At 39.1% G+C, this 27,882-nt stretch overlaps 1 protein-coding gene across 2 annotated transcripts in view; it reads left to right on the forward strand.

The window, feature by feature from the left end:
* gne (glucosamine (UDP-N-acetyl)-2-epimerase/N-acetylmannosamine kinase) overlaps window positions 1-27,544 on the forward strand; it is a 40,211-nt gene extending 12,667 nt beyond the window's left edge. For both annotated transcript variants that reach the window (XM_061678634.1, XM_061678633.1), the window contains exons 2-14: window positions 2,453-2,521; window positions 2,899-3,047; window positions 4,251-4,497; window positions 8,307-8,511; window positions 8,625-8,777; window positions 9,090-9,302; window positions 9,430-9,517; window positions 11,717-11,927; window positions 15,377-15,506; window positions 15,585-15,806; window positions 19,747-19,929; window positions 23,007-23,123; window positions 23,424-27,544. In XM_061678634.1, coding sequence (XP_061534618.1) covers window positions 2,471-2,521; window positions 2,899-3,047; window positions 4,251-4,497; window positions 8,307-8,511; window positions 8,625-8,777; window positions 9,090-9,302; window positions 9,430-9,517; window positions 11,717-11,927; window positions 15,377-15,506; window positions 15,585-15,806; window positions 19,747-19,929; window positions 23,007-23,123; window positions 23,424-23,659 — 2,205 coding nt within the window. In that variant the 5' untranslated portion in view covers window positions 2,453-2,470 and the 3' untranslated portion in view covers window positions 23,660-27,544. The remainder of the gene's footprint in view (window positions 1-2,452; window positions 2,522-2,898; window positions 3,048-4,250; window positions 4,498-8,306; window positions 8,512-8,624; window positions 8,778-9,089; window positions 9,303-9,429; window positions 9,518-11,716; window positions 11,928-15,376; window positions 15,507-15,584; window positions 15,807-19,746; window positions 19,930-23,006; window positions 23,124-23,423) is intronic.
* The last annotated feature ends 338 nt before the right edge of the window (window positions 27,545-27,882 follow it).

Consider the following 27,882-nt stretch of genomic DNA (forward strand, 5'->3'; position numbering starts at 1 on the left):
ACCCTTGTGAGGATAAGCGGCTCAGAAAATGGATGGATGGCGACCAGTTCAGGGTGTACCCCGCCTCTCGCTGGAAAGATAGCAGGGATAGGCTCCAGCACCCCCGCGAGGAGAAGCGGTACAGAAAATGGATTTGTCATCTTAGTGTGTCTTGTACAGGACATTTAGATAACTGGCACAACAATCCATACACTTAAAGGAGACAATTATGCAAAAAAAGTAACATGTCTTTTATGAAAATACTCCAAGAATCAAGAAACACATATCTTGTGTTGCAGAATTATGTCTGAGAGATAATAATAATAATAAGGTGATGAGCAGTACCTGGTTTTCTCCACACATACTGGTTAGAATTAAGGCCAAAAAGTTCTATCTTGGTCTCATGAGACCGAAGTATTTCCCACCATTTGGACTCCTTCGGGTGTTTTTATTAGCATGCAGGCTTTCATGAGTCTTGCACTGAGGAGAGGCTTCCGTCGGGCCACTCTGCCATAAAGCCCCGACTGGTGGAGGGCTGCAGTGATGGTTGACTTTCTAGAACTTTCTCCCATCTCCCAACTGCATCTCTGGAGCTCAGCCACAGTGATCTTTGGGTTCTTCTCTACGTCTCTCACCAAGGCTCTTCACCCCCGATTGCTCAGTTTGGCCGGACGGGCAGCTCTAGTAAGGGTTCTGGTCATCCCAAACGTCTTCCATTTAAGGATTATGGGCGCCACTGTGCTCTTAGGAACCTTATGTGGATCTGTGCCTTGCCACAATTCTGTTTCTTAGCTCTTTAGGCAGTTACTTTGACCTCATGATTCTCATTTTCTCTGACATGCACTGTGAGCTGTAAGGTCTTATATAGACAGGTGTGTGGGTGTCCAAATCAAGTCCAATCTGTATAATCAAACACAGCTGGACTCCAATGAAGGTGTAAAACCATCTCAAGGATGATTACAAGAAATGGACAGCACCTAAGTTGAATATATGTCACAGCAAAGTGTCTGAATACTGTGTGATATTTCAGTTTTTCTTTTTTAATCTGCAAAAAAGTCAACAATTCTGTTTTTTTCTGTCAATATGGGTGCTGTGTGTAATTAATGAGGGAAAACATATAAACTTAAATGATTTTAGCAAATGGTTGCAATATAACAAAGAGAGAAAAATTTAAGAGTACTTTCCATATCCACTGTACCTCAAGCAATCCTTGAACAAACGTCTTCTCCCGAGCACCGGTGACCCTCACCACCACCACACGTTTTCCCCCATTGTGTTATTTTTTTGACCAACACACACGCTATCCATTGTTGTCGTGGCTGTGGTAACGAGTGTATCCGATCGCGTTTGATTTGACAAAACCCAGTGATCATAAATGACATCAAAAGACACGCAACGAGGCTAAAAATAAACTAGCTTTTGGATTCAGATATACTGTGGACTAAAATGTCTTTTGCGGAGCCGATCAATGACGTCCTTTATCGGAAAGGTGAATTATGACATTAAAGCCGATCAGCATAAAATGTTAATTCTTGGCCGTTACCGATCAAGCCGATCAGATCGGTGTAAAGTCTAATTTACATCGGTGTATATATCACAAGTTTAAAAAAATTTCCCCCCAATATCGTGCAGCCCTAATATAGAGGTCACATTATAGTAACACATTTGTTTTTCTTCCATTTCTAAAGTCATTCTCACTTTGAGGTTTGTGCTTTTGAGTCATATTAATTCATATTGCTTAATGACTCTGTGCATCATTTCCACACTTGGTTTTTAATCAGTAACACCGCACTTCTGAACACTTCATATTGCTTAACGACTCTCTGTACTTTTGTGTTTATGTCCTAAATGTATATTTTGTCACAGTGGCTTCTTTGCTGTAGTACTACAGTGGCTCTAACTACAGGGAACAAATTCCCAATGTTTTAACATATAGAACTTGGCCAATAATGATTATTCTGATTCTGATTTAAGTGTGAAAATAATGATGAGTTTCTAAAATCGTTAACAATTTTCACAGATTCAGTTTGTCCAAGGATGCTTCTGAATGCCAAAACAATAGTTTGTTGTCATCCTCTATACTTTTTAGTTGTGATCTGAGGTTGATTTGATGACATGTCATCAAATATTTGGACATGTGCCTCCCAATATACAATACCACCTGTAAACCAAGTCTACTGAACCACCATATTTTTTTTCCTTTTACGACAGCCTGCTGTTGCAAAAATTTGTTGGAGTCTTGAATTTGACTTATTATCATGTGATCTGGGTGTATCGAGTGTGCTTTTTCCACATCACGGTTTTCCCTCTTCTGGTGTGACAGAAGTAGTATGTATGGGTTGCTTTGGTAACACAAACAATTACTTTTTTTTTTTTTTTTTTTGTGTACCGTTGTTTACATTCCACAGGGTCTGAGCTTTTTTTATTTTGTGTATTGTGTGTGAACTGAGTAACACGTAATTTTTCCTTCTAGGAACTTTACTCCAAGAGGATGCAAAGCAGTGAAATGCTGAAAACGGAAAAGATGGACAATCTGAATCAGGTGTGATGTTTCCATATTTAGAATCATTGACTAGCAAACTATTCAAACAGCAAAGTGCTTACCCAATATACGACAAGATTTTATGACAGTAGTCTGACATTGTGCAAGAAACCAAATTTGTCTTGTAGTCTGATCTAGGCATTACACAATACAAATGGTTAACAAGCAACGCGGTACCTCATCCTTAAAATAACCAGTCATTGTCATGATGTCATGTAATTAGGAGGACAGTATCGCTGTCATTGCCACTTTGACTTACATAATGTTACAACAGATGCTAGTATTCCCTGAAAACTCATTCATGTGTCTCACCTACACCTCTTTATGCAGTAATAACTAATATGATGTGTACGGCTGTCACATTTGCATTGGTGTAGTGTAAGGAGAGGCTAAGGGTGTGTGTGGCGACATGCAACAGGGCGGACTACTCGAAGCTGGCCCCTATCATGTTTGGGATCAAATCCCACCCTGATGAGTACGACCTGGATGTAGTGGTGCTTGGTTCGCATCTTATTGATGATTATGGGTAAGATACACATGCAACTTTCCATATACAACTACTATATGGCTGTGCTTTATAACATCACAAACGATTGTAAAAGCTACATCACGCTCACAGAACCACTAAATAAGTACAGTGGAACCCTGCTATTCATGGAGACAGGCACCGAGCCCGACTACAAAAAGCAAATTTTTGCGAATAATTGACACTCCCCCAAAACTGATTGCAATTGCTTGTATTAATAGTTTAAACCATAAATATGCTGCAAACTATGACTTGAAAACACATTAGTAGCATTGCGAACGCTTACAAACATCTTCAAACATTTCTGTACCCTTAGAAATACAGTAAAGGAAGCAGTTTAAAGCTAAGCGCATGCATACACAATGTACTGTACAGTTCCTGTATGTACATATCAACAATTATGATGATGACATTAGTTAATAATTACCTGTACTTGAGCAATGCCGTACGGTGTAAAACGAACATTTGATTGCGCAGTTATTACATTGACGGTGTCGACGCCCCTGGGGCGGTCGGTGCTGTTAGGAAGCCCTGTTTCGTGGGCCACTGGCTGAGAGCAGTTAGCGCTAGAATGCTAGGCTTTGGTGTTTACATAATCTAAAACCACTGGATGAACTGGTTGTCATAGATAGGTTTAGCGATGGTTCGCTGAGCTGTTGTTAAGCATTTCACTGGTTTTAATGCTGTGTTAAGTCTTAGTTTGGCATCAGTATCGTGAACCAATGCAGCCGCAGGAGACATGGGCGCTGTGATTTTTATCCCGCTGACTGACAATCACAAATCTAATATGAGGGCACTGTGATTTTTATCCTGCTGACAATCACAAATCTAACACAGTTAGTGTTAGATTTGTGATTGGATGAGCGATTGTGTATCGGCGGAACACAACAGCCTTCTGCTACCGTCGTTTGGTTGAGCGGACAACTACATTGTTTTTTTGGCGTGGTTACAGCCGACATTAACTGTTGTCTCAACTAAATAGACGACAGAATACAAAAAATATCATACAAACTGTATCCAGTATTTTGCCATGAAAATATATTTTAAAAAAATATTCTATTTTTTTCGACATTACAGGGAATCACGATAAGGCAAGCTTTTCCCTGAATAATGGAGGAACCTCAAACCTAAAATATGTGGTGGTCCACTGAACTATATAGTCATTTAAGCATTTTCTTTTGTTCTCTTCCCACTGTGTCATAGGAACACTTTTCGAATGATTGAGCAGGATGACTTTGACATCAGCTCCAAACTGCACACGATTGTTAGAGGGGAGGATGAGGCAGCCATGGTGGAGAGTGTTGGGCTTGCTCTGGTCAAACTTCCAGATGTCCTACAAAGACTGCGGCCGGATATTGTTATTATCCATGGAGATCGTTTCGATGCACTGGCTCTAGCAACTTCTGCAGCACTGATGAACATTAGAATACTTCACCTAGAAGGAGGAGAGGTGAGAAGACAATGAATTAAGGGAACTAAGGAACATTCTTCTAAGCTTTTTCCCTCCATCCCGTCCATCCTCATTTGGGGAAGCGGGTGACCTGTAGCCCAGAGAGGCGAGGTTCACCCCGGGGTGATCGCCAGGTCACATATAGATAACCATTCACACTCACGTTCACACCACTGGACAATTTGGAATCTTCATTTAACCTCTATCTAACAAGCATGTTTTTGGAAAGTGGAAGAAAGCCATAGTACCCGTAGAAAACCCACACAAGCACGGGAAGAACATGTAAACTCCACACTGGGAGACCAGAGCCGATTCGAATCACAAATATCAGAACTGTGAGGCAGACATAATTACCATTAGTTCATCGTGCTGCTCCGACAAAGCTATTTAAAAAATATAATTAATAATACTTGAGGAAAGCTTAAGGCCCACCTTGCCAGAAATAAGTGAAGACTTAGAATGTAATCCATGACAATCCTTCAAAATACACTGCCCACATAGTCTCCTTGTCCATGGAGATTCCCTGGTAGTATTTCTGGCACTGTTTCCAGCAGGGCTGCACAATTACTAAAAAAAGATTTATTATTTTTATTTATTGATTTATTTATTTATTTTTTCTATTTAAAATGCAAGCACTGCTAAATATGAAAAGTGCTTCATTTGCAGCAGTGCCCACAACCTAGTCATCCAGCCACCAGGGGGCGAACGTATGGTTAAGGCTTCATTAGCACTAGCACCGCGCTCCAGGGCCAACTTTAAAATAAAAGCCAAAAATGGCATAGATGTCCAATGTTGTAATATATGACACTTTTATTTTGAAGTTGGCCCTCTCAGCACGTTGGCAGAGAGTCTATGTGTCACAGTAAGACACGATTAACAATCGTGGTAGCGGCGACTTGAGTTTAACCTTTCGGCTGGCTTGACCGCAGTGAAAAAAACGTCGGAAATAAATAAAGAGGGAAATCACAACTGTCGAGTTCTTTGCAGTTTGTGATCGTGCATGAGTGACCAATGGTCAAGCAGAACAGCAGGGATGTACCTTCCTTGACAATTTACTACTGTATGTTGATGGGGATTTTCAAATGAAAAGTCGGTGCTTAGGGCCTAATGTTTATTGGGTTTTATGCCTTAACTGTATTTGCTTCCATCAAGTTGCAATTTGTGATTGCACTTTGTAATAGCATATTTATTCAGTTAGCCCTCGGTAAAGTAGAATTTTTGTGGGTTCATTTATATTCTTATTCTTCTCTATCATTTATTCTTATTTAAAGATTCATTTTGCACGAAATCTGTTACATATTGTTTGTTGAAAAGTAGTGCAATAAAAATTTATTTTTTCCTAACATGAGGAATAATTGTGATTTCAATGTAGGTCAAAATAATCATGATGATTATTTTGGCCATAATCGTGCAGCCCTAGTTTCTAGCAACTTCCACAGCACTGGTGAACATGAAAATACCTCACCTTGAGGAAGGTTCTTTTTTTTTTTTACAGTATATCGTTTGCTAGAAAGTACAGTATGCTAGATTATGCATCGTAGTGAATCAGTCAAGAAAAATAGAAATCACTTTTTTGGTGCAGATACGCATACAATTCATGGAATTTATTTTCACTTTTCATCATTTGAGTCACTATGGAGTTACTGTAACAGAAATTTTGAAGTTTTATTCCACTTTGTAGTTGACCAATTTTGCCTTGAGTAGTACAATGCCATGAAAAAGTATTGGCCCCCTTCTCGAATTCTTATATTTTTGTATAGTTTCCTCACTTTCAGATCATTGAACAATTGTAAATATCAGACAAATATAACCCAAGTAAACTTAAAATGCTCCTTTTAAATGATTTCATTTATTAAGGGGGAAAAAATTCAGTTACCTGGCCCTGTGTTAAAAAGTAATTACCCCCCTTGTTAAATCATGAATTAATTGTGGCTAATCACAATTTTTGGTTAATTTTCACTTGATCACACTCAAGCCTGATCAACTCCAGACCTGTTCAATCTAGAAATCCCTTAAACAGGATCTGTCCCGACGATATCAAGTCAGAGAAAAGATCTAAAAAAAATTGCAACAAAATCACATGATCCAAGGAAATTCCAGAACAGTGGAGAAATAAAGTAATTGACCTCTATCAGGCTGGAAAGGGTTAAAAAAGCCATTTAAAGCTTTGGGATTCCACCGAACCATAGGGAAAGCCATTATCCTCACATGGAGAAAACATGGAACAGTGGTGAACCTTCCCAGAAGTGCCTGGCCTACAAAGATTACCCCAAGAGAACAGCTATGACACATCCAGGAGGACACAAAGGAATTGCCTCAGTTAAAGTCAGTATTCATGAGACAATAATAAGGAAGAGACTTGACATCCATGGTTCCAAGGCAAAAAAACACTGTTGACCAAAAAGAACATAAAGGCTCGTTTTACTTTTGCAAAAAAAAAAACATTCTGAATAATTCCCAAGACTGTTGTGAGAATATTACATGGACTGACAAGATGAAAGTTGAGCTTTTTGGAAGGGAGAGTATTATATGGCTGACGAGATGAAAGTTCTCGTTACATTTGGCATAAATGTAGCACCGCATTTCAGAAAAAGGACATCATACCAACAGTCAAACATGGTGGTGGTAGTGTGATGGTCTTGGTCTGCATGCTCCTTCAGGACCTGGACAACTCGGTGTGATTGATGGAACCATCTTGAACAGAAAATCCTGAAGGAGAATTTTTTTATTAATTTTTTTTAGTTCACTTGGGTTATATTTGTCTGATATTTATTTGTTTGATGATCTTAAAGTATGGAAACCATGCAAAAATATAAGAATTTTCTTTAAAATTAGAAATTAAAACAAAAACAGGACTTTTGTCTTTAATGTGCAAACAAAAACACACAACACAATAAATGACAAGAACGATGGTAAAAGGGACATTGATAACTTTGCATTCTAAGCAGCGCTGGCTGACTACATTTACAAAATATTTTATCTTATCTACTCTTATATTACAAAACAAAATAATTTCTATATTATCACAGTGCGATCCTACAGTGTTTTAACTAAAGCATTCTCATAGAAATAATTTTCTGAGTAATCCATTTTCAGTTATGTACTGTATTTCAAAAGAATACATTCACTACCATTTATGCAGTGCCCCTGGACACACCTCACTGCTGCGTGCCTACCTAGTTTCATTCTGAAGAGCGAAATAGGAAATGCAGCCGGTGTACATTCTTTCTCATATCGTCATTCATAGTTATCATCCAAGGAGATAAGTATACTACACTCTGGGCTGCTCCGTGTGTTGTTTGAAGCGTTATAATTTACTGTAAAATGGGTGCTAATATTATTAGTATGTCCAAACAGGTCACTTATATTACAGTTCATTCACTGTATATTACAGTACATCAACATCACAGCAGACCCTGCAATGTGACTATTGCGCACACGTACATCCTGATGATGAAGTTCAAACAAAATAGTGTGCAGTCCTAATATATAAATTTAGAATTGCCTAATATTATTACATACAGTGTACATGACAAAAGTTTTGAAATCAGAAGCCACAAAAAAAAAAAATCAACTATAACTCAGTTTATTTTAGAAGGGGCATTGGTAACAAATTATGCTTGCAATCGCTCAACATTAAAAGAAAAGAAATTTGCAATTTTGGTATTTCAGCAGGAAGCGTAAAGTCGACACACACGATTTGTTTTCGTCGCTGCATAAAATTATATGGCTGACCAGATTTGGCCCCTGGGTTGTGAGCTTGACAAACCTGTACATGATATCAAGTCTCCTCTGGGCTAATTTCCCAGGTGAGCGGGACGATTGATGACTCTATCCGCCACGCCATCAGTAAACTGGCCCATTACCATGCCTGCTGCACACGAAGGGCAGAGCAACACCTCATTTCCATGTGTGAAGACCACTCTCGTATCTTGCTGGCTGGCTGTCCCTCCTACGATAAGCTGCTATCACCTCATAACCAAGACTATTTGGATATCATCAAGAGCTGGTTGGGTATGTCCGAAACATCTGCTATAACTGTTGTAAGACAGCAGTAGAAAGTCATGTACAAAACAACTCAGGTCATTTGTGTTATTTTTTTGTTTTTGTTTAAATACATTCTACAGGCGACAATGTGTGGGATCATGACTACATTGTGGCTTTGCAGCACCCTGTCACCACTGATATTCAGCACTCTATTAAGATCTATGGACTCATGCTGGACGCACTTGTCTCCTTCAAGAAAAGAACCCTCATACTCTTTCCCAACATCGATGCTGGTTAGTGTTATGGGTTATTATGCATTATATTTCCATTGTATTGACCTTTTTTCTGTTTCAATTGTTTTATAAACCAAACTTGCAAAATCACGTGTCAGTGGTTGAGAGTCACTAAAGTTCTTCCACACACTTTGAAGCATACCGTGGTTGATCTACTGGGGCACAGTCATGCTGGAACAGTAAAGGGCCTTCCATAAATGCTTTCCACAAAATAGAAAGGGTGGAATGGTTTATGTCTTGGTATGCTGATATGGGTAGAGCTAAGGGGTCATGCTTCAATTTGACATACTGTAATATTTTCCTTGTATACAGGAAGCAAAGAAATGGTGCGTGTAATGAGAAAAAAGGGCATTGAGCAGCATCCCAACTTTCGGGCAGTGAAACACATTCCCTTTGAGCAGTTCATTCAACTAGTGTCCCATGCCGGCTGCATGATTGGAAACAGCAGCTGTGGTGTGCGAGAGGCCGGGGCCTTTGGCACGCCGGTTATCAACCTGGGAACAAGACAAACAGGCAGAGAGACAGGTAAGAAAGAGTTAATGTAAATTTGGACCTCAAGTGACCCCTACTGTGCATATTTGGCCATTACATCTAAATTTGGCAAACAAATGTTTCTTTTAGGCTGTCAGAACTAATTCTCCCTCTCTCCTAGGTGAAAATGTTCTGCATGTAAGGGATGCCGACTCGCATGATAAGATCTACCATGCTCTGCAGCTGCAGTTTGGAAAGAGATACCCCTGGTAACACTACATTTTCATTGAAAACATATTGCAGTCCAATATTTGTTACAGAATGTTTATAATGCTCAGAATTTTAGACCACTTTACAGTCTGCACCGGGTTTGGAGCGGAGGGCTTCACGATAGCTTCTGCCGCAACACTGTTTGTTTGTTCATTGAATATATATATATATATATATATATAATGTGTACAGTGGCTACGGAAAGTATTCAGATCCCCTTACATTTTTCACACTTTGTTTTATATATATATATAAAATATAGACATACAAGAACAATATATATACAAGAACAGTTACTGAGTTGTTCCGAAGCCACTCCTTTGTTATTTTAGCTGTGTGCTTAGGGTCACTGTCTTGTTGGAAGGTGAACCTTCGGCCCAGTCTGAGATCCTGAGCACTCAGGAGAAGGTTTTCATCCAGGATATCCCTGTACTTGGCCACATTCATCTTTCCTTCGATTGCAACCTGTCGTCCTGTCCCTGCATCTGAAAAAGACCCCCACAGCATGATATTGCCTATCCCAGCTATCATCGGGCAGGAGGCGGGGTACACCCTGAACTGGTTGCCAGTCAATCGCAGGGCACACATAAACAAACAACCATTTGCACTCACATTCACACCTATGGGCAATTTAGAGTCTTCAGTTAACCTACCATGCATGTTTTTGGGATGTGGGAGGAAACCAGAGTGCCCGGAGAAAACCCACACAGGCACGGGGAGAACATGCAAACTCCACACAAGCGGGGCCGGGATTCGAACCCCGGTCCTCAGAACTGTGAGGCAGACACTCTAACCAAGTCGTCCACCGTGCCGCTCAATTACACAAATGAATATGAAAAAATAAAGTGAATGAAAAATAGAATAATTATAAAACAACAACAGCAACCTCGACGACAAAGAATACAGATGTCAAAAGTTTACTTTTACACTTACAAAATAGTCTTGTTATTGTCAGATGGCACACTACCCAAAGGACTCAAGAATCTAGATTTAGCATGTTGCGGACGGGTGACCAGTAACAGTGGGGCAAAAAAGTATTTAGTCAGCTACCAATTGTGCGAGTTCTCCCACTTAAAACGATTAGAAAGGCCTGTAATTTTCCTCATAGGTATACCTCACCTATGAGAGACAAGATGAGAAAGAAAATCCAGAATATCACTTTGTCTGATTTTAAAAAATTTATTAGCAAATTATGGTGAAATATAAGTATTTGGTCAAAAACAAAAGTTCATCTCAATACTTTGTTATATACCCTTTGTTGGCAATGACAGAGGTCAAACGTCTTCACAAGGTTTTCACACACTATTGCTGGTATTTTGGCCCATTCCTCCATGCAGATCTCTTCTAGAGCAGTGATGTTTTGGGGCAGTCACTGGGCAACACAGACTTTCAACTCCCTCCAAAGATTTTCTCTCAGGTTGAGATCTTGAGACTGGCTCGGCCACTCCAGGACCTTAAAATGTTACGAAGCTACTCCTTCGTTGCCCGGGCGGTGTGTTTGGGATCATTGTCATGCTGAAAAACCCAGCTACGTGGGAGGTGGAAAATACCTCCGTAAAGCTGCAGTGTCAAAACTAAACCCTAGGGTGCATCACAGCAATACAAACACGATGTAGGAGAAGATGAATGACATTTTAATATGAATCTAAATATGATGTGAACTTATAATTCACAAGATTTAAAACTAGTTGATAGCTTCTATAAAATGCATATATACTCATATACATTTTACTGTATATTACTTTTCTAACTTTTACTTATGTATAATACGCATGATTGACTTTTGAGGGAAAAAAAATTGCATTATACACGAAAAATAACGGTAGATATAACCATCGTCACATGGCCGCCACAATATCTGTTATATCGGGGTCAGTTTTATCGAGGTTCCACTGGATGTGTAAATGTATTGCATATGTATAAATGTTTATATATGACAGAGATCTAATTATTTACCATAAAAAAGGAAGGACTATTGTTAAGATTATGCCATTTCAGTGTCAAAACAGCATAATAGGGCAAGGAACTGTATTTGGTAACCTGAACTTGAGTTGAAATAAATGCCACAGCCTCTTTTGACAAGGAAGTAGAACCTCCATCTAGCTGGTTAAGGTAATAGCTCATTTCACAGGTGATGAATGCTTAGGTCTGCAGTCTGCATTGTCTGAGTTCTCCTCGCAATGTTCCTGCCTTTCCAGTTCCAAGATCTATGGTGATGGAAACGCCGTCCCTCGCATTCTCAAGTTCTTACAAACTATTGACCTGAATAAGCCCCTTCAGAAGACATTCTGCTTCCCCCCAGTGAAAGACTCAATCTCCCAAGACATTGATCATATCCTGGAGAAACAAAGTGCTTTGGCTGTGGACCTTGGTGGGACCAACCTCAGAGTAGCAATTGTCTGCTCTCGGGTAAGTTGCGCAGCCCTCATCTGAATACCTAGAGTAAACGCTGCGTTCCAAATTAATAAACAAATGATATTTTTGTCTGGTTTTCCTAAACAGTTGACACAAATGACAGTTGGCATAATTTTTAACTTATCAACCGTCAAAAGTGTAATTCAGATGTTTTTGAACAAACCTCCCAATGATAACAGTATTTTTTTTATTATTAAAAAACTGGAAATGCACTGTTCCAAATTATGCACAACAGAGTTTCCAAACATTTGACACATTTTAATGAACTGATAATAGTCATTTATTGAATTTGCATCATTAGGTTGTATATTTCCTGCAATCAAAAGCTATTTAAAAATCAAAAACGTGTTACATTTTGACATACTGTAATTTCTCGTGTATAATACGCTCTTGAGTATAATCCGTCTAGGGTTGGGCATCACGAATCGAGAACCGATTGGAACCGGGAATCGTTCAAATAAAAAAAAAATCGGTTCCGTTTCGATGCCTACAGTCCCCTGACCCCGCAGAAAAAAGTGGTGAAAACCAACGAAGAAGCGGCGAAAACCAACACAGAAGAACGGGCACGAAGACGTGCTTGTGCCCAACGACAGTGGCGAACAAAGGTGTGTCTTAACTGTTAAAATAAATGACAAGTCACCTTAGTGCAATACTTGGATTTATATTATATTGTATAAAGTGGGCGTTACGATGTTTAGAAGTTTGAGGCGCTCCCTCTCCCGCTCTGAGCCTCAGCCTACACCGCGCGGAACTTCAGTGGAGTCAATTGGGTGAGATAAACAATAAAATACATCTATGCCAACATTGAGGCAGCTAACATGTTAAATAGTGGGTTGCACTCTTGCACTGATGGTTTTTAGTGTTTATTTTAGTCTTCAAACCAATGTACGAGCTGATGACAGACACAAAAATAAAATCATTATTTTACCATACTGGAAAGAAAGCTTAACATTGAGCTAAAACTTCACCAATGGTCAAACTAGTAACTGTACATCACAATGAATTGTAAAAATGTAGGGAAAGTTGTCACATTTCTGTCGGGCAAATTATACATACTCGTGCACTCACTGTAGTAGTCTCACCACGCTGCACTATTTGCATATCTGCTGTTGACCAATACTGGATATTGCCACGTGAGCTCAGGAACACTTCAGAAAACCATTGTCAGTTAACACAGTTTGTCGCTACACAGTTTGTCGCTACATCTGCAAATAAAACATAAAACTCTACCATACAAAGCAAAAGCCGTATATCAACAACCATGAGAAAAAGCTGCTAGCTTCTTTGGGCCCAAGCTCATCTGAGCTGGATTGACGCAAAGTGGATAAGTGTGTCTGACGAGTCCTCGTTTCAAATTGTTTTGGGAAATAATGGACGTTGTGTCCCCGGGGGCAAAGAGGAAATGGACCATCCTAATTATTATCAGTGCAAAGTTCTAAAGCCAGCATCTGTGATGGTATGGGGGTGTGTCACTACTCATGGCATGGACAAATTGGACGTCTGTGAAGGTACCATTTTTGCATTTTTCTTTTATTTATTTATTTATTTTTGTCCTGTTCAGCTGTTAGATCAAGCAGAAAGGAGGATCTGTGTCCCTTTTATGCTGAACAGTTTTACCACGTCACAGAGGACTTTTTAAGCTGCTGCTGTGGTTTCTTATTATTTTAATGGATATTTACTGTGAATCAAAGTTGATCAGTTGAACAGAACAAGGTTTCCAGAGGGGAGTGAGAAAAGAAGATGACAAAAGACGAAGCACTAGCTATAAACAAGGTGAGGAAAGTAAATCATATACCTAGAACAATGACACAATAGATATGAGTGTGGATAAGCAGTACAGAAAATGGATGGATTGATGGATATTGTGGCACACCCTAGTGTTTAGTTTTAACACTGCGGCTTTATGGAAGTATTTTCCACCTCCCACATGACCCTTGATTGGCACATCAGCCCTTGCACAACATACTGAAAGCTAAAGGGGTTAATTGCCCGGATAACACGTTCACTCCTGATACAAGATAATAAAATCTCTGCTAGCAAGTCGCCATCATTACATCAGCTATTATGTCATCGTTTAAACATTTTGGCTCACTATCAGGATTTCCCAGTATGCCTAGCGCTGTTGTATAGTTGTTAAAATTTTGTTTTATGTCAATCAGTCCCCTGTACCATAAATAGTTGCAATAATGTTAATGTTAATAGAGCTTATATGTGTTTATACCCCCATCTTCAGTTTTTGGTTTTTTTTAAGAAGAATAATCACCGTTTATTCCCATGAACATGCATGCATGCACACAATTTGCATGCAATTTGTTCTCTGCATTTTACCCATCACAATGAACACATACACGTTAGTGGAACACACTGGAGCAGGGGGCAGTTGAAGCGCCCGGGGAGCATTTCAGGGTATCAGTGTTTTGATTGCAGCTTAATTTTTTGTTATGTGCATGTTATACTGGCACATGACCTCTGTGCCAGTGGCCACGTGGGAGGTGGAAAATGCCCCCATAAATCTGCAGTATCAAAACTAAATACTAGGGAGCATCAGAGCATCAATACCTAAACACCATATAGAATTAGATGAATTATAGCATTTGAAATAAGAACCTAAATATAATGAAAACTTAGAAATCACAAGATATAAAACTAATTTATGGCTGTTGTAAAATGTATGCTCAACTTATGTACCTCATTTCACTGTGAAGGAATTATCCAACTTTTACTATACCTATGTATTACTTCACTACTGATTTGAAGATTTTTTTGGGGGGGAAAATGCACATTATACACGAGAAATTACGGTTTGTATTTGGCCGAAAACATGCCAGGGCGAGAGCTTAGTCCCTGAAAGTGAAAAGTAAGTGGACTTGCTGACTGACCACTTTTTCATGCTACCAAAAGAACCGCTTTCATTTATATTAAAAAAAAACAAAAACATCTAGCCTGACAATATACCATCTCAAAGAAACTGAAGCAGAAACTCAAATTCATGAGTTTAGTCATGTAAGATGCTATCAAATAAGGAGTCCTATGTCAAAATGGAACTTGACTTGATAGGAATTTGAAGTTGAAATAGCTTTTAATTTCAGTAAATAAGACCTCCAAATGCAAATTCAATAAATGACTATTTTCATTTCTTTAAAACATGTCAAATGCCTTAAAACTGTTGCGCGTAGTGATTTGGAACAGTGCATTTTAAGTTATTTTTCAAAAAAATACTATCGGGAGGTTTTTTCAAAAACATTTGAATTATATTCTGATGGTTGATGACTTGACAATTATGCCAACTGTCATTTGTATCACCTATCATTGGCGTAATAATTTGGAACACAGTATATTCTCATTGATTGTATTTGTTAAATGATGAGATTGAAAAGATATTCTGCTTGTTCCTTTCCACCACCCCTGTCTTCTTATACTTTACTGTCCCTTGCTCTATCTAGGGTAATATAATGAAGAAATATACTCAACCAAATCCAAAAACCTTTGAGTCCAGGATGCAGCTGATATTGAAAATGTGTGAAAAGGGCATGCAAGATGCAGTATCTCTCAACTGTAGGATACTGGGTGTTGGTATGAAACTATAACACACAGCACTACTGTATATCACTCATTCCTTATTCTCTCAAACATTTACATAATATTACATAGGAGTGTCAACTGGCGGACGCGTAAACCCACAAGAGGGTGTGGTACTGGACTCAACAAAACTAATCCAGGAGTGGACCTCTGTGGATTTGAGAACACCCATCTCTGATACCTTTCACTTGCCTGTCTGGGTGGACAATGACGGAAACTGTGCAGCCTTGGCCGAAAAGATGTTTGGTCATGGTAAAGGAGTAGAGAACTTTGTCACTGTCATCACAGGAACAGGTGAGTTGCTATAGTTTTCACCCGCTCATTTTTTCAGGCTCAGACGAACTGTTTCAGGTAAGGTAAGACCGTAGGACAGTGCAAAGGTAAGACATTAGGACAGTGCAAATGGTGGAGATACTTCTCAAGCACATGAGCGGCCAGATATGCAAGTAGTGCAGAGTGGCGAGACTACTACAGTGAGTGCACGAGTAATGCATAATTGGCCCGACAGAGATGTGACTAGGACTGGGCGATATCGACAATATTTCATATCTCGATATTCATGACAGATATCTCTATAACGATGCGATAACAATATCACTATGGGTTCAGTGAAAACTAAGATTGTTTTTTTTTTTGTTTTTTTTTAGAAAAAGCCAAATATAAATTCAAAAGGGCGGCACGGTGGCCGACTGGTTAGAGCGTCAGCCTCACAGTTCTGAGGACCCGGGTTCAATCCCCGCCCCTGCCTGTGTGGAGTTTGCATGTTCTCCCCGTGCCTGCGTGGGTTTTCTCCGGGCACTCCGGTGTCCTCCCACATCCCAAAAAACTTGCATAAATTGGAGACTCTAAATTGCCCGTAGGTGTGCATGTGAGTGCGAATGGTTGTCTGTTTGTATGTGCCCTGCGATTGGCTGGCAACCAGTTCATCAACATTAACAGTCAGCAATAAATACAAAATAAAGTGTAAAGTGCAGTTTTTAAATTAGAACTTACTGACAGTCAGCGATCTTAACAAAGTCACCAATAAATAAAAAAATACTACAACTAACATTGTACTGCAACTCTGCTTTAAGGATAATTTTACGCTACAACCGAAGCAGGTATTTGTTGTGCGTGTGTGTGTGTGTGTGTGTGTGTGTGTGTGTGTGTGTGTGTGTGTGTGTGTTAACTGCATGAATGTCTGTTCTGTACCAATTTACACACACGCATACATACAGTACACACATGAACACACAAGATAGAGATGTGTCACACACCCACCCATTTCTCTTTCTTCTATACAAAGTTATTGAAATAATCACAGCAAAACGTAGCTATCGCAGGGTGTAGCCTGCGTCCAAAGCACTGAAGTCGAGTCCAGCTATTCACCTCCAACGCCTTGATCATGTTGGATGCATTATTGGTACAATAATGCATCCTTCCTCAAATCCCACTCCGCTAATGAACCTCTCATCTCATGAGCTATATTCTCTCCAGTATGATCCCCGGGGTAAAAGGACATCTGTAGACATCGGGTCTTGAGTGCGAAGTTCGTATTTATAAAATGGACCGATAGACTGATGTACGGTTCAGTTGTCCGGCTCGAGCACAAGTTGGACAGCGTGAGGTGCAGCTGTGGCGAAGGATGCCTCCTCAGGTTCACGATCATCTCCACAGCCTTGAGCGTGTTCAGCTCCAGGTTGTGTCGGCTGCACCACAGCTCCAGCCGCTCCCCTTCCTGTTGATACGCAGACTCGTCACCGTCTATGATGAGGCTGATGACTGTGGTGTCATCTGCAAACTTCAGAAGTTTGACAAGCCACAAAGCTTTTGGGAGAATGTCCTATGGACAAGCGAGACAAAACTGGAACTTTTAGGCAAGGCACATCAGCTCTATGTTCACAAAAATTAAGCATACTAAGAAAAGAAAACTGTCCCTACTGTGAAACATGGAGGAGGCTATTATGTTCTAGGGCTGATTTGCTGCATATGTCACAGGGTGTCTTGAATCTGTGCAGGGTACAATGCAAAATCAAGACTATCAAGGTATTCTAGAGAGAGAGGTGCTGCCCAGTGTCAGAAAAGCTTGGTCTCAGTCACACGTCATGGGTCTTGCAACAGGATATTGACCCAAAACACACAGCTAAAAACACCCAAGAATGACTAAGAGCAAAATATTGGACTATTCTGAAGTGGCCTTCTATGAGCCCTGATTGAAGTCTTATTGAACATCTGTGGAAGGAGCTGAAAAATGCCATCTGGATATAGCACCCTTCAAACCTGACAACTGGAACAGTTTGTTCATGAAGAGTGGGCCAAAGTACTTGTTGAGAGGTGTAGAAGTCTCATTGAAAGTTACAAAAATCATTTGATTGCAGTGACTGCCTCAAAAGGTTGTGCAACAAAATATTAAGTATACCAGCATTTTTGTTGAGGCCTGTTTCATGGGTCAATAATTCTGTTGAATCACAATTCAAAAGCAATTCTGATTTTCATTGGTTAACTTTCCATTAAATCTATATGTATTATCACTGTACATGTACATACACTGTATGACCACTGTTGGTTTTTCTTTAATGAACAGAGGGGTACCAACCATTTTGTCTGTATGTGTGTGTGTGTGTGTGTGTGTGTGTATACAAGCCCAATTTCAATGAAGTTGGGACGTTGTGTTAAACAAAAATAAAAACAGAATACAATGATTTGCAAATCATGTTCAACCTATATTTAATTGAATACACTACAAAGACAAGATATTATACAAAAGCCATTTATCAACAACACCCAGAAACGCCGCCGACTTCTCTGGGCCAGAGCTCATCTAAGATGGACTGATGCAAAGTAGAAAAGTGTTCTGTGGTCCGACGAGTACACATTTCAAATTGTTTTTGGAAATTGTGCACGTCATGTCCTCCAGGCCAAAGAGGAAACGAACCATCCGGACTGTTATGGACGCAAAGTTCAAAAGCCAGCATCTGTGATGGTATGGAGCTGTGTTAGTGCCAATGGCAAAGGTAACTTACACATCTGTGACGGCACCATTAATGCTGAAAGGTACATACAGGTTTTGGAGAAACATATGCTGCCATCCAAGCAACATCTTTTTCATGGAAGATTTTTTTCTTGCTGCTTATTTCAGTAAGACAGTGCCAAACTACATTCTGCACGTGTTACAACAGTGTGGCTTCGTAATAAAAGAGTGTGGGTACGAGACTGGCCTGCCTGCAGTCCAGACCTGTCTCCCATTGAAAATGTGTGGTGCATTATGAAGTGTAAAATATGACAAACAGCAGATTGTTAAACAGCTGAAGCTATACATCAAGCAAGAATGGGAAAGAATTCTACCTACAAAGCTTCAACAATTAGTGTCCTCTGTTCCCACACGTTTATTGAATGTTGTTAAAAGAAAAGGTGATGTAACAGTAGTAAACATGACTCTGTCCCAGCTTTTTTGGAACGTGTTGCAGCCATAAAATTCTAAGTTAATTATTATTTGCTAAAAACAATCAAGTTTATCAGTTTGAACATTAAATATCTTGCCTTTGTAGTGTATTCAATTAAATATAGCTTGAACATGATTTGCAAATCATTGTATTGTGTTTTTATTTGTTTAACACAACATCCCAACTTCATTGGAATTGGGGTTGTATGCAAATGGTGTAACCATTCATTTCTATCAATGAATCGATTTATATTCCTATTATCCAACTAGAGCGATCTGTACTGGGCAAGTAACTATATAACAATAACTATATTGATTTCAATTGTTTTAAAAGGTAATTAATCAACTATACTATCAACACATTCTATGTGTGTGTGTGTATATATATATACACACACGCCACAACCGGTCCGTGAGAAAAATGCCTACCCTAAACCGGTCCACGGTGCAAAGAAGGTTGGGGAAAACTGCAATAAGACACACAAAAGGAAAGTAGATTAGGAAAATCTTCATATTTAATGAACATAATTAGTTCTTACCAGATTCCCTTACAAGAAAGAACATGAATCTAAGAGGTTTCACTTTCACTGTCCAATATGCAGGTATTTATTTCACAGTCACACTGGATGGATTTTTGGTTAAAAAGTTACTGAATCGATTTCTAGCTACTGAATCGTTTCGGATCATATCGTTCTAAATGAACAAATATCGTCCTTGAATCAAGTCAGTAACCATGAATCGTAATATTAATCAAATCATTGCTAAAACGAATTGATACACCTCTAATATATATGCAACTTTTGACTGTGAAAGGTATTGGAGGAGGGATTATCCAGCATAACGAGTTGATCCATGGCAACACTTTCTGCGGCGCTGAACTGGGTCACATCATTGTGTCGTTAGAAGGCCCGGAGTGCTCATGTGGAAACCGAGGATGCATCGAGGCATATGCTTCTGGCCTGGCCTTGCAGAGAGAGGCCAAAAAAATTAATGATGGTGAGTGACAGTTTTATTGTATAACATTCGGGAATGTGGTGAGGCTTACTAAATGTTCGGCATTTTGTTAGCCTAATAGCAAAATTACTTCGTCATAATTGAACATTTCCAAAAAACAAGAAAAAAAAGTAATATTTTGTTTGATACGCTACATTAAGTTCAACCAGATGTGTGAACATGTTGCCCCGCCCCCACCACCTAAAAAAAAAAAAAAAAAAAAAAAACTTTGATTGCATAACAAAAAAAAGTGTTAGACTGATGATGCCATCACTTAGGCAATGTTTCTCTTACACAGAAATACAAAGATAACCAAAGTTTCTTTTTTACTTTCCTAAACATAACCAAGTTTTTGTTTTTAAATAGATTTAGATTTAGACAGGTTACCCACATACTGGATTATGTAGTCTGACGAGTCAGAACGTTCTGGACTGTGCGGTCGCCAACTTTTCTACCTCATGTAAAAAGAGACACCCCATAGACGCTACTCAAAGCTTATTGGGTGGGGGCTTAGGACTTTTAACTTAAAAAAAAGACAAAAACAACATAATTAGGGATGTAATTATATCTCTAGCTCACGGTTCAGTTTTACCACGGTATTAATCTCACGGTACGAGAATTATTGCGATATCATGGGAAAGTTCATTGTATTGCAGGTAGGTTCACAGTACAGGTGGGGCAAAGAGGCGAAAGCAGGAGAACCAAAACTAATCCTTCTCAATAGGCTTTAGTAGTTTCTGTGTGTTTTTGTGAAGAAGACATCTTCAAATCATAAAGTCCTACTCACCATTATTGGCACCCCTTCATTTTTTGCCTAAACTGTATAATATCTTCAGAAATAAATGGAAATGTACCAAACTTATATCATTAGGGTCTTTTAATTGGAAGTCCAAAGTAACCCATCCATTTTCCATACCGCTTATCCTCACTAGGGTCACGGGCAAGCTGGAGCCTATCCCAGCTGACTGTGAACGAGACGCGGGGTATATCTGGAACTGGTCACCAGCCAATCGCAGGGCACATACATTCCCAACCAAAAGTATTGGAACGGCAAGGCCAATTCCTTTGTTGTAAAGAAATTTGGGTTTCAGATCAAAAGATGGATATGAGACAAAAGTTCAGAATCCCAGCTTTCATTTCATGGTATTTACACCTAGATGTAAGACGGCAGACGCAAGTTACCGACGTCATTCAAAAAATAAAAAGCTTTAAATGGAAATGGGCTGGCCACGTTGCCCGAAGAGCTGACAAAATGTGGACCACAGAAACTACAATTGGATACCACAAGACACAAGGTGACCACGGCAAAGACCTAAAAGTAGATGGATAGATGAAATCGTTAATACACTGGCAACAAATTGCAAAATGTCGTAGTAGTTGGAAACGTGAAGAAGAGGCCTTCATCCTGCAGTGGATAGATAATGGCAGATGATAATGATGATGATGACATCTAGATGAGTTAAACAGCTTAGGACATAGCACCTTTTGTTTGAAGCCAATGTAGCACAACATTTCAGGAAAAGAACATCATTCCAACTGTCAAACATGGTGGTGGTACTGTAATGGTCTGGGGCTACTTTGCTTCTTCAGGACCTGAACAACTTGCTGTGATTGATGGAGCCATGAATTCTGTCCTTTAACAGGAGGAGGAGAATATTCAGCCATCAGTTTGTGACCTCAAGCTGAAGCCCACTTGGGTTCTGCAGCAGGATAATGATCCAAAACACACCAGCAAGTCAACTTCTGAATGGCTTTAAAAAAAAAATAATAATAATAATTTAATGAAGCTTTTGGATTGGCCTCGTCAAAGTCGAGACTTGAATCCGACTGAAATGCAGTGGCATGACCTTAAAAAGGCCATTCATGCTCAAAAAACCTCCATTTTTGCTGAATTGAAGGAAGGAAGAGTGGGCCAAAATATTTCAAAAGAGATGTGAAAGACCCATTGCCAATTATAGAAAACATGTGATTTCAATTGTTCAGTTGCTGCTAAAGGTGACCCAACTAGTTATTAGGTTTAGGGGGCCATTACTTTTTCCACACAAGACCAGGTAACGTTTCCGAAATAAATGAAATCATTTAAAAACAGCATTTTAAGTTGACTTGTGTTATATTTGTCTATTTACATTTGTTTGATGATCTTAAACATTAAAGTGGGGAAACTATGCAAAAATAGAAGGATTTCAGAAGGAGCCCAGTACTTTTTCACGGCACTATAGATTCATTGTTTGTGTTTTCCGCTTTTTATTGCAAGCTTCTGAGTGACTATTAAAGGTCCCATATTTTGGCTATTTAGACCTCCATAGAGTGACTCTCTAACATGGACTTAGTATAACAGTGTCAATTTCATTAAAAAAAAAAACACCTTGGTTTTGTCATACATGTGTCTAGAAAAGGCCCCTCTGACAGGTACTTTTATTTGACCCAGTTTTGTATCCGGTTTGTCCATATTTTGCTAAGACCGCCCTTTTGTCTGATTGGTTGCCTCCGGGTAGAAGACCCACTTGTGAGAGCAAGTCAGCAGAGAGTCAACAGCTGCTCCCTTGGATCTTCCATCCATCCATTTTCTGTACTGCTTATCCTCACTTGGGTCTGCATGCTGTAGCCTATCCCAGCTATCTTCGGACAAGAGGCAGAGTACACCCTGAACTGGTCGCCACCCAATCGCAGGGCACATATAAACAAACAACCATTTGCACTCACATTCACACCTACAGGCAATTTAGAGTCTTCAATTAACCTACCATGCATGTTGTTGGGATGTTGGAGGAAACCGGAGTACCCGGAGAAAACCCACGCAGGCACGGGGAGAACATGCAAACTCCACACAGGCGGGGCCGAATTTGAACCCCGGTCCTCAAAACTGTGAGGCAGATGTGCTAACCAGTCGTCCGCCGTGCCGCCCACAACTAACATGTCAAATCGAAACAAGACATGAGTTTGACAGCAATGTAAACATTTAAAAAGTTTTTTATGTTAAGATTTTAATTGCTTCTAAATGTGCCATGCAGATCAGATCTAAGTGAAATTTGGTATGGCATTTTACAGCCGTGCGTAATATTCACATTATTTTGTTTCAGACGAAGTGCTGAAAGTGGAGGGGTTGGATATAAAGCTCTCTGAGCCCATCACTGCTGCTCACCTCATCAGTGCAGCAAGACTGGGGAACGCCAAAGCTGTAGCTATTCTCAACAAGGGTCAGAACCTAAATGAGCACACCTACACACATTACAAACAACTGGCATATTCTTCTGTTTGTAAAGTAACCATAGTATAGCCACTTTACCACACTATAGCCAACATTTGCTTTATCTTTGTCTGACATCAAATGATGTGTAATATTATACTGTGAAGGAAAAACTAAACCATTTCCTGGAAAGCCTAAAATTTTTTGGATAGGACTGTGTTCTCAGCAAAATGTTAATATGCAGCGCAGTACAGTTGCAATTCTTCACTAATTGTTTGTTTTCTTCTTTTTTATCTGTTTCTCTCTGCAGCCTCCATGGCATTAGGCATGGGCATTATCAACATCCTGCACACAATCAACCCCTCACTAGTGATCTTATCTGGTGTCTTAGCCTCGATCTACCAAGACCCGGTGATGCGCCTTATCTCTAGTAGAGCCCTCATACCTGCTCAGAGCACTAAGGTGGTCACATCAGACTTGGAAGAACCCGCTTTACTAGGAGCTGCGAGCATGGTGTTAGACTATGCTACAAAAAGGACTTATTAAAGGATACACATATTCATTGTCTCTTTAATCATGGAGGACTTCTGCCATCAAGAAAACATCATCTTAATAAGTAAACAAACTAAGGGTGGGACTCCATTAAAAATATGAATTAATTTATAATGAATTAATCTCAATCAATTGCATTTGAATTGTATAACCATATTTGTCCTAAAAGCAACATGGTTTAATTTTAGGATACTTTTTTTTATAACAATATGGCCTTATACAGTTTCTACGTGGCACTTGAAAAGTTGGATCACATGTTGGAGGATTGAAGTGCTTTGGTGGTATGAAAACTCTTTTTTTCGCACAGTTTATACAAAACCACGCTTATCAAGGCTTTCATTGGGTAGTTTTTTTTGGTTTTGTTTTTTTTAATGAAATTTGCTTCCCATCAGTCCTGGCAACGCTGTTTCATATATATGAATAGGTAGAAACAACACGTCCCTTTTGAGCTGTGTGCCTACAGCGAAGCTAAGCGAGGAGGGTATTAGTAGTCAGCGCATTCAATGTGTGTGGACGGCAACAAAACCAAAAGACCAAGGATGCCGGGACATTGCGCAGCATTCAATTACGTACAATGGCGTACAATTACAACAAGGGAACTGGGAGTAACCTTTCACAGGTATAAATGTTTTTGGGGCATTTTAACAGTGAGGAAGACCGCAGCTGCCCCATCTTGTCATCTCTGTGCTTTTGCACACAAAACATTCTGAGCTCTTTTTTAGCCTGTTTTAAAAGAGCGTTTTGCGCTTTGTTAGTGGAAGGCTAACAACTATAGTACTGAGGAATGTAAAATAAAACGAAAAGTCTGAAAATTTGGGGGAAGCCAGCAACCACATAAGTCATTGTTTTATTTAACTTGCCCTCAGAGTGGAGCATACTGTATGTACATGTATGTCACCATCCTGCGTAACATTGCCTTTAAAACTTGGGACAGTATGTGCGTTATGTTGTGTCATACTTATGTGGCTTTATAGCGTCGCTCGACTGTTTGTGACCGGCTCCAAGTCAGCCTTTTATCATCCACAAGCTCCAAAATGGAATAGGCAATGTGTCTAAATATTTTTTGTTAGCATAATATTTGTACGAGCAGAAAAGTTCTTCTCGTCACTTTTCATTTTGCCCTATGCTTCGTTGAGCAGTGCCGTGCAGCTGCCGTTCACGCAGGCTACTACTAGGTATGTTAGTAAAACCTTCAAACTACCTGTATATCAAAGTAGAGTATATTATTGGATAAAGATTTGAAACATGAATAAAATGAGCCCGAGTTTGTAAAAATCAGATAAGGATTAAGGATTTTATGCCACATTTTATGTTACAAATTGGCCCAAATTTACTTGTCCACAAATCAATGTAAATCAATACAAAATGTGTGACTGAAACCTTGACTCTTTGGTAGAAAAATGCCCATTTGTTTCTTATTAGTTGAGATGAAAATGTGAGGTTTGAACAGGGCATTTTGAGATTTTTCAATAGCGGCGTTCACGCGACCCATCTTATTCCGGGCCACAACGAGAGCAAGCTAATCGTCAGATTTACTTCAAACTTAACCGAAAACAAGAATAGTAATAGTTCATCACGTTGGTGTATCTTTCACTCGTGTCGAAATCCTAAGGATGTGTGATTTTTGGAGGCCGGACTCAAGGAAAAAATTCATCTTTGTCAGAACCACAGAAAATCTCCTCTGAATTGAAAATTTCAAAAACGAGTTGGTCAAGGGATTTTCCAACGTTGTCATCGGCCAGAAAAAAAACAAAGATTAACTTGCGTGAAACTATGAGATAATGTGATTTTGGTGCACCTTCGCGAAATACAAGTGCAGGGAATGAAAATGGCAGCTGGTTATCTGGATTTAGTAACATACATACTAATACTATATAGAAGCCTCACACAAAGGCACACATAAAAAAACGAACAAAAAAAAAAGACAAAGGCACACAATGATTGACAGTAGTACTTTTTGCTCACTGAAACTTGAACTGTTTAATTTTACTTCGGGAGCATGCCGTAGCGTTGACAAACTAAACCTAACACCATGGCTACCTTGTGAGCTGGAAGTACAGTCCCCTCCAAAAGTATTGGAACGGCAAGGTCAATGCCTTTGTTTTTTTATGTACACTGAAGACATTTGCGTTTCAGATCAAAGGATGAATATGAGACAAAAGTTCAGAATTCCACCTTTTATTTCATGGTATTTACATCTAGATGTGTTAAACAACTCAGGAAAGAGCACCTTTTGTTTGAAGCCACACACTTTTCAAGTGAGCAAAAGTATTGGAACAGACATTAAATTAACTTAAAGTGAGTAACGTAATATTTGGTGGCGTAACCCATACTTGCAATAACTGCATCAAGCATGCAACCCATTGACTTCACCAGACTGTTGCGAGAGAGAGCACAAAATGCGATTAAAATGCGTAATTTTTTTAAACTAATTCATCGACCCTGAACGGGATAAGCGTATTGAGAATGGATGGATGGATTAATTTGTTTGTAATTTATTCATCACGAATAATGTGTTAAAGTTCCACCCCAAAACCAAACCTATCCAGTTTTGTTTATTATTTTTAAAAATGCGTTAGGCCCATTTCTTTTTGCCATTTGGGGTTTTTGTAAATGGGACTCATTCTCCAAATGTTGACAGTTTATTCATCCCGAACCAAAGGTTGGCCATATTCCCGCATGGAGACTAACCCTGTGTAAAATGAATCCATTGTGCAATCAATCAGATCAAATCTGATCAAATTGTCCTGATTAAAAAGAAAAGCAGGTAGTTTTGTTTTTACAAAAATATAGCATGAGAACATACACCAGGTAGTAATTTGCTGATGTAAAATAACTAGCCCATTAAAAGGCTTGTTGCGCTCATGACCAAATTTTAGCTAGACACTATCTTTCTACAGGGTGATTGAAAAGTAACTCCCTATTTTAAAATACTTATTTATTCATATGTTGTAATATTTTTCTCAAAGTTTTTGTGTATGTTCCATGATTAAAGGAGCAAGTCTATTCTACCAAACCAACGACTTTGGAAGAACTTGAAGGGCGAATACGAGATGTTGTCTTCCATCCCACAAGAGTTCCTTGTGAAATCAGTTAATGCGGTTCCCAGGCGGCTTGAGAAACTGGTGGCTAATGCTGGCGCCCATATCAAATTTTAAATAAAATTCCATGCAATACACTTTATTCTCATGTTCATTTCTTGTAACAATTATAGTTCAGAAATAAATAAGTACTTAAAAATAGGGAGTTACTTTTCAATCACCCCCGGTATATTTCTTCTTCTTTAACCTTTCTACAAATGCTGTTTAAGATTATGGTGACTATCGCTATATAACATTATACATTCCACATTCAGTGTCTTATTATTAATCATTCTTGAAGACTTGGAAGGGGGAAATATTGATTTTGGCTAGTGGTCTCAAAGACTTGATAATTTCCCTAAAATTGAAATAATTTAATTATTGAATTATAGGCTGTTGTAACTGAAACTTACTCTTTTTACTGCTATGATGAAGAATGGTTGTAGTGGTATACATTTGACGTATTATTCTTTCTAATTCCATTGTGGGTTTTTTTTTCATTGGTTTATGATGGTCCAAGTAAATACACAATGAAGGAGTTTCATTTAAAGCACCTTTCTACCTTTAAGGTAGCTTTTTAACAATGTTACCTCATTCACATAATTATGTGTGACATGGAAGAACAGTAAGCAGCTCATGAACCATCGTTGGGGAACTGAGTGTTGAATCAACATTTTTCCCATGCTATACAACACGGCCATTGTACCGCCTCTGCCATGTCCTATTTTACATGCCTATATAATATACACACACATATGTATGTACACGTTGAGTTAAATAAAGAGAATACTATTTGTGAGATGTGTGTAGTGTGTGTTTTCTCCATGGTCATCTGGGAGCACATTTTGAAACCTGATAGTCAGAGAATTGCAGACAGTTTGAAATATAAACTGTAACTTGAGCCAGGTGCCTGCCATCTGAATAATATGACACCGTCAGGGCAGTTAAATAATTAACCACTGTTACATTATCTACACTAACTTTTGCACTAGTATCACTGGTTGGTCACACCAGCACGATTTAGTCTTACTCTTTTTTTGTGGAGGTACAGCTATGACCATGACATAACATAATTTCATATGAAATAAAGACTGATAGTATCTCAATATTTTCTAAATATTTTACTGTGAACAAGAA

This window comes from Phycodurus eques, chromosome 6 (assembly GCF_024500275.1).
Source record: "Phycodurus eques isolate BA_2022a chromosome 6, UOR_Pequ_1.1, whole genome shotgun sequence".
NCBI classification, from domain to species: domain Eukaryota; kingdom Metazoa; phylum Chordata; class Actinopteri; order Syngnathiformes; family Syngnathidae; genus Phycodurus; species Phycodurus eques.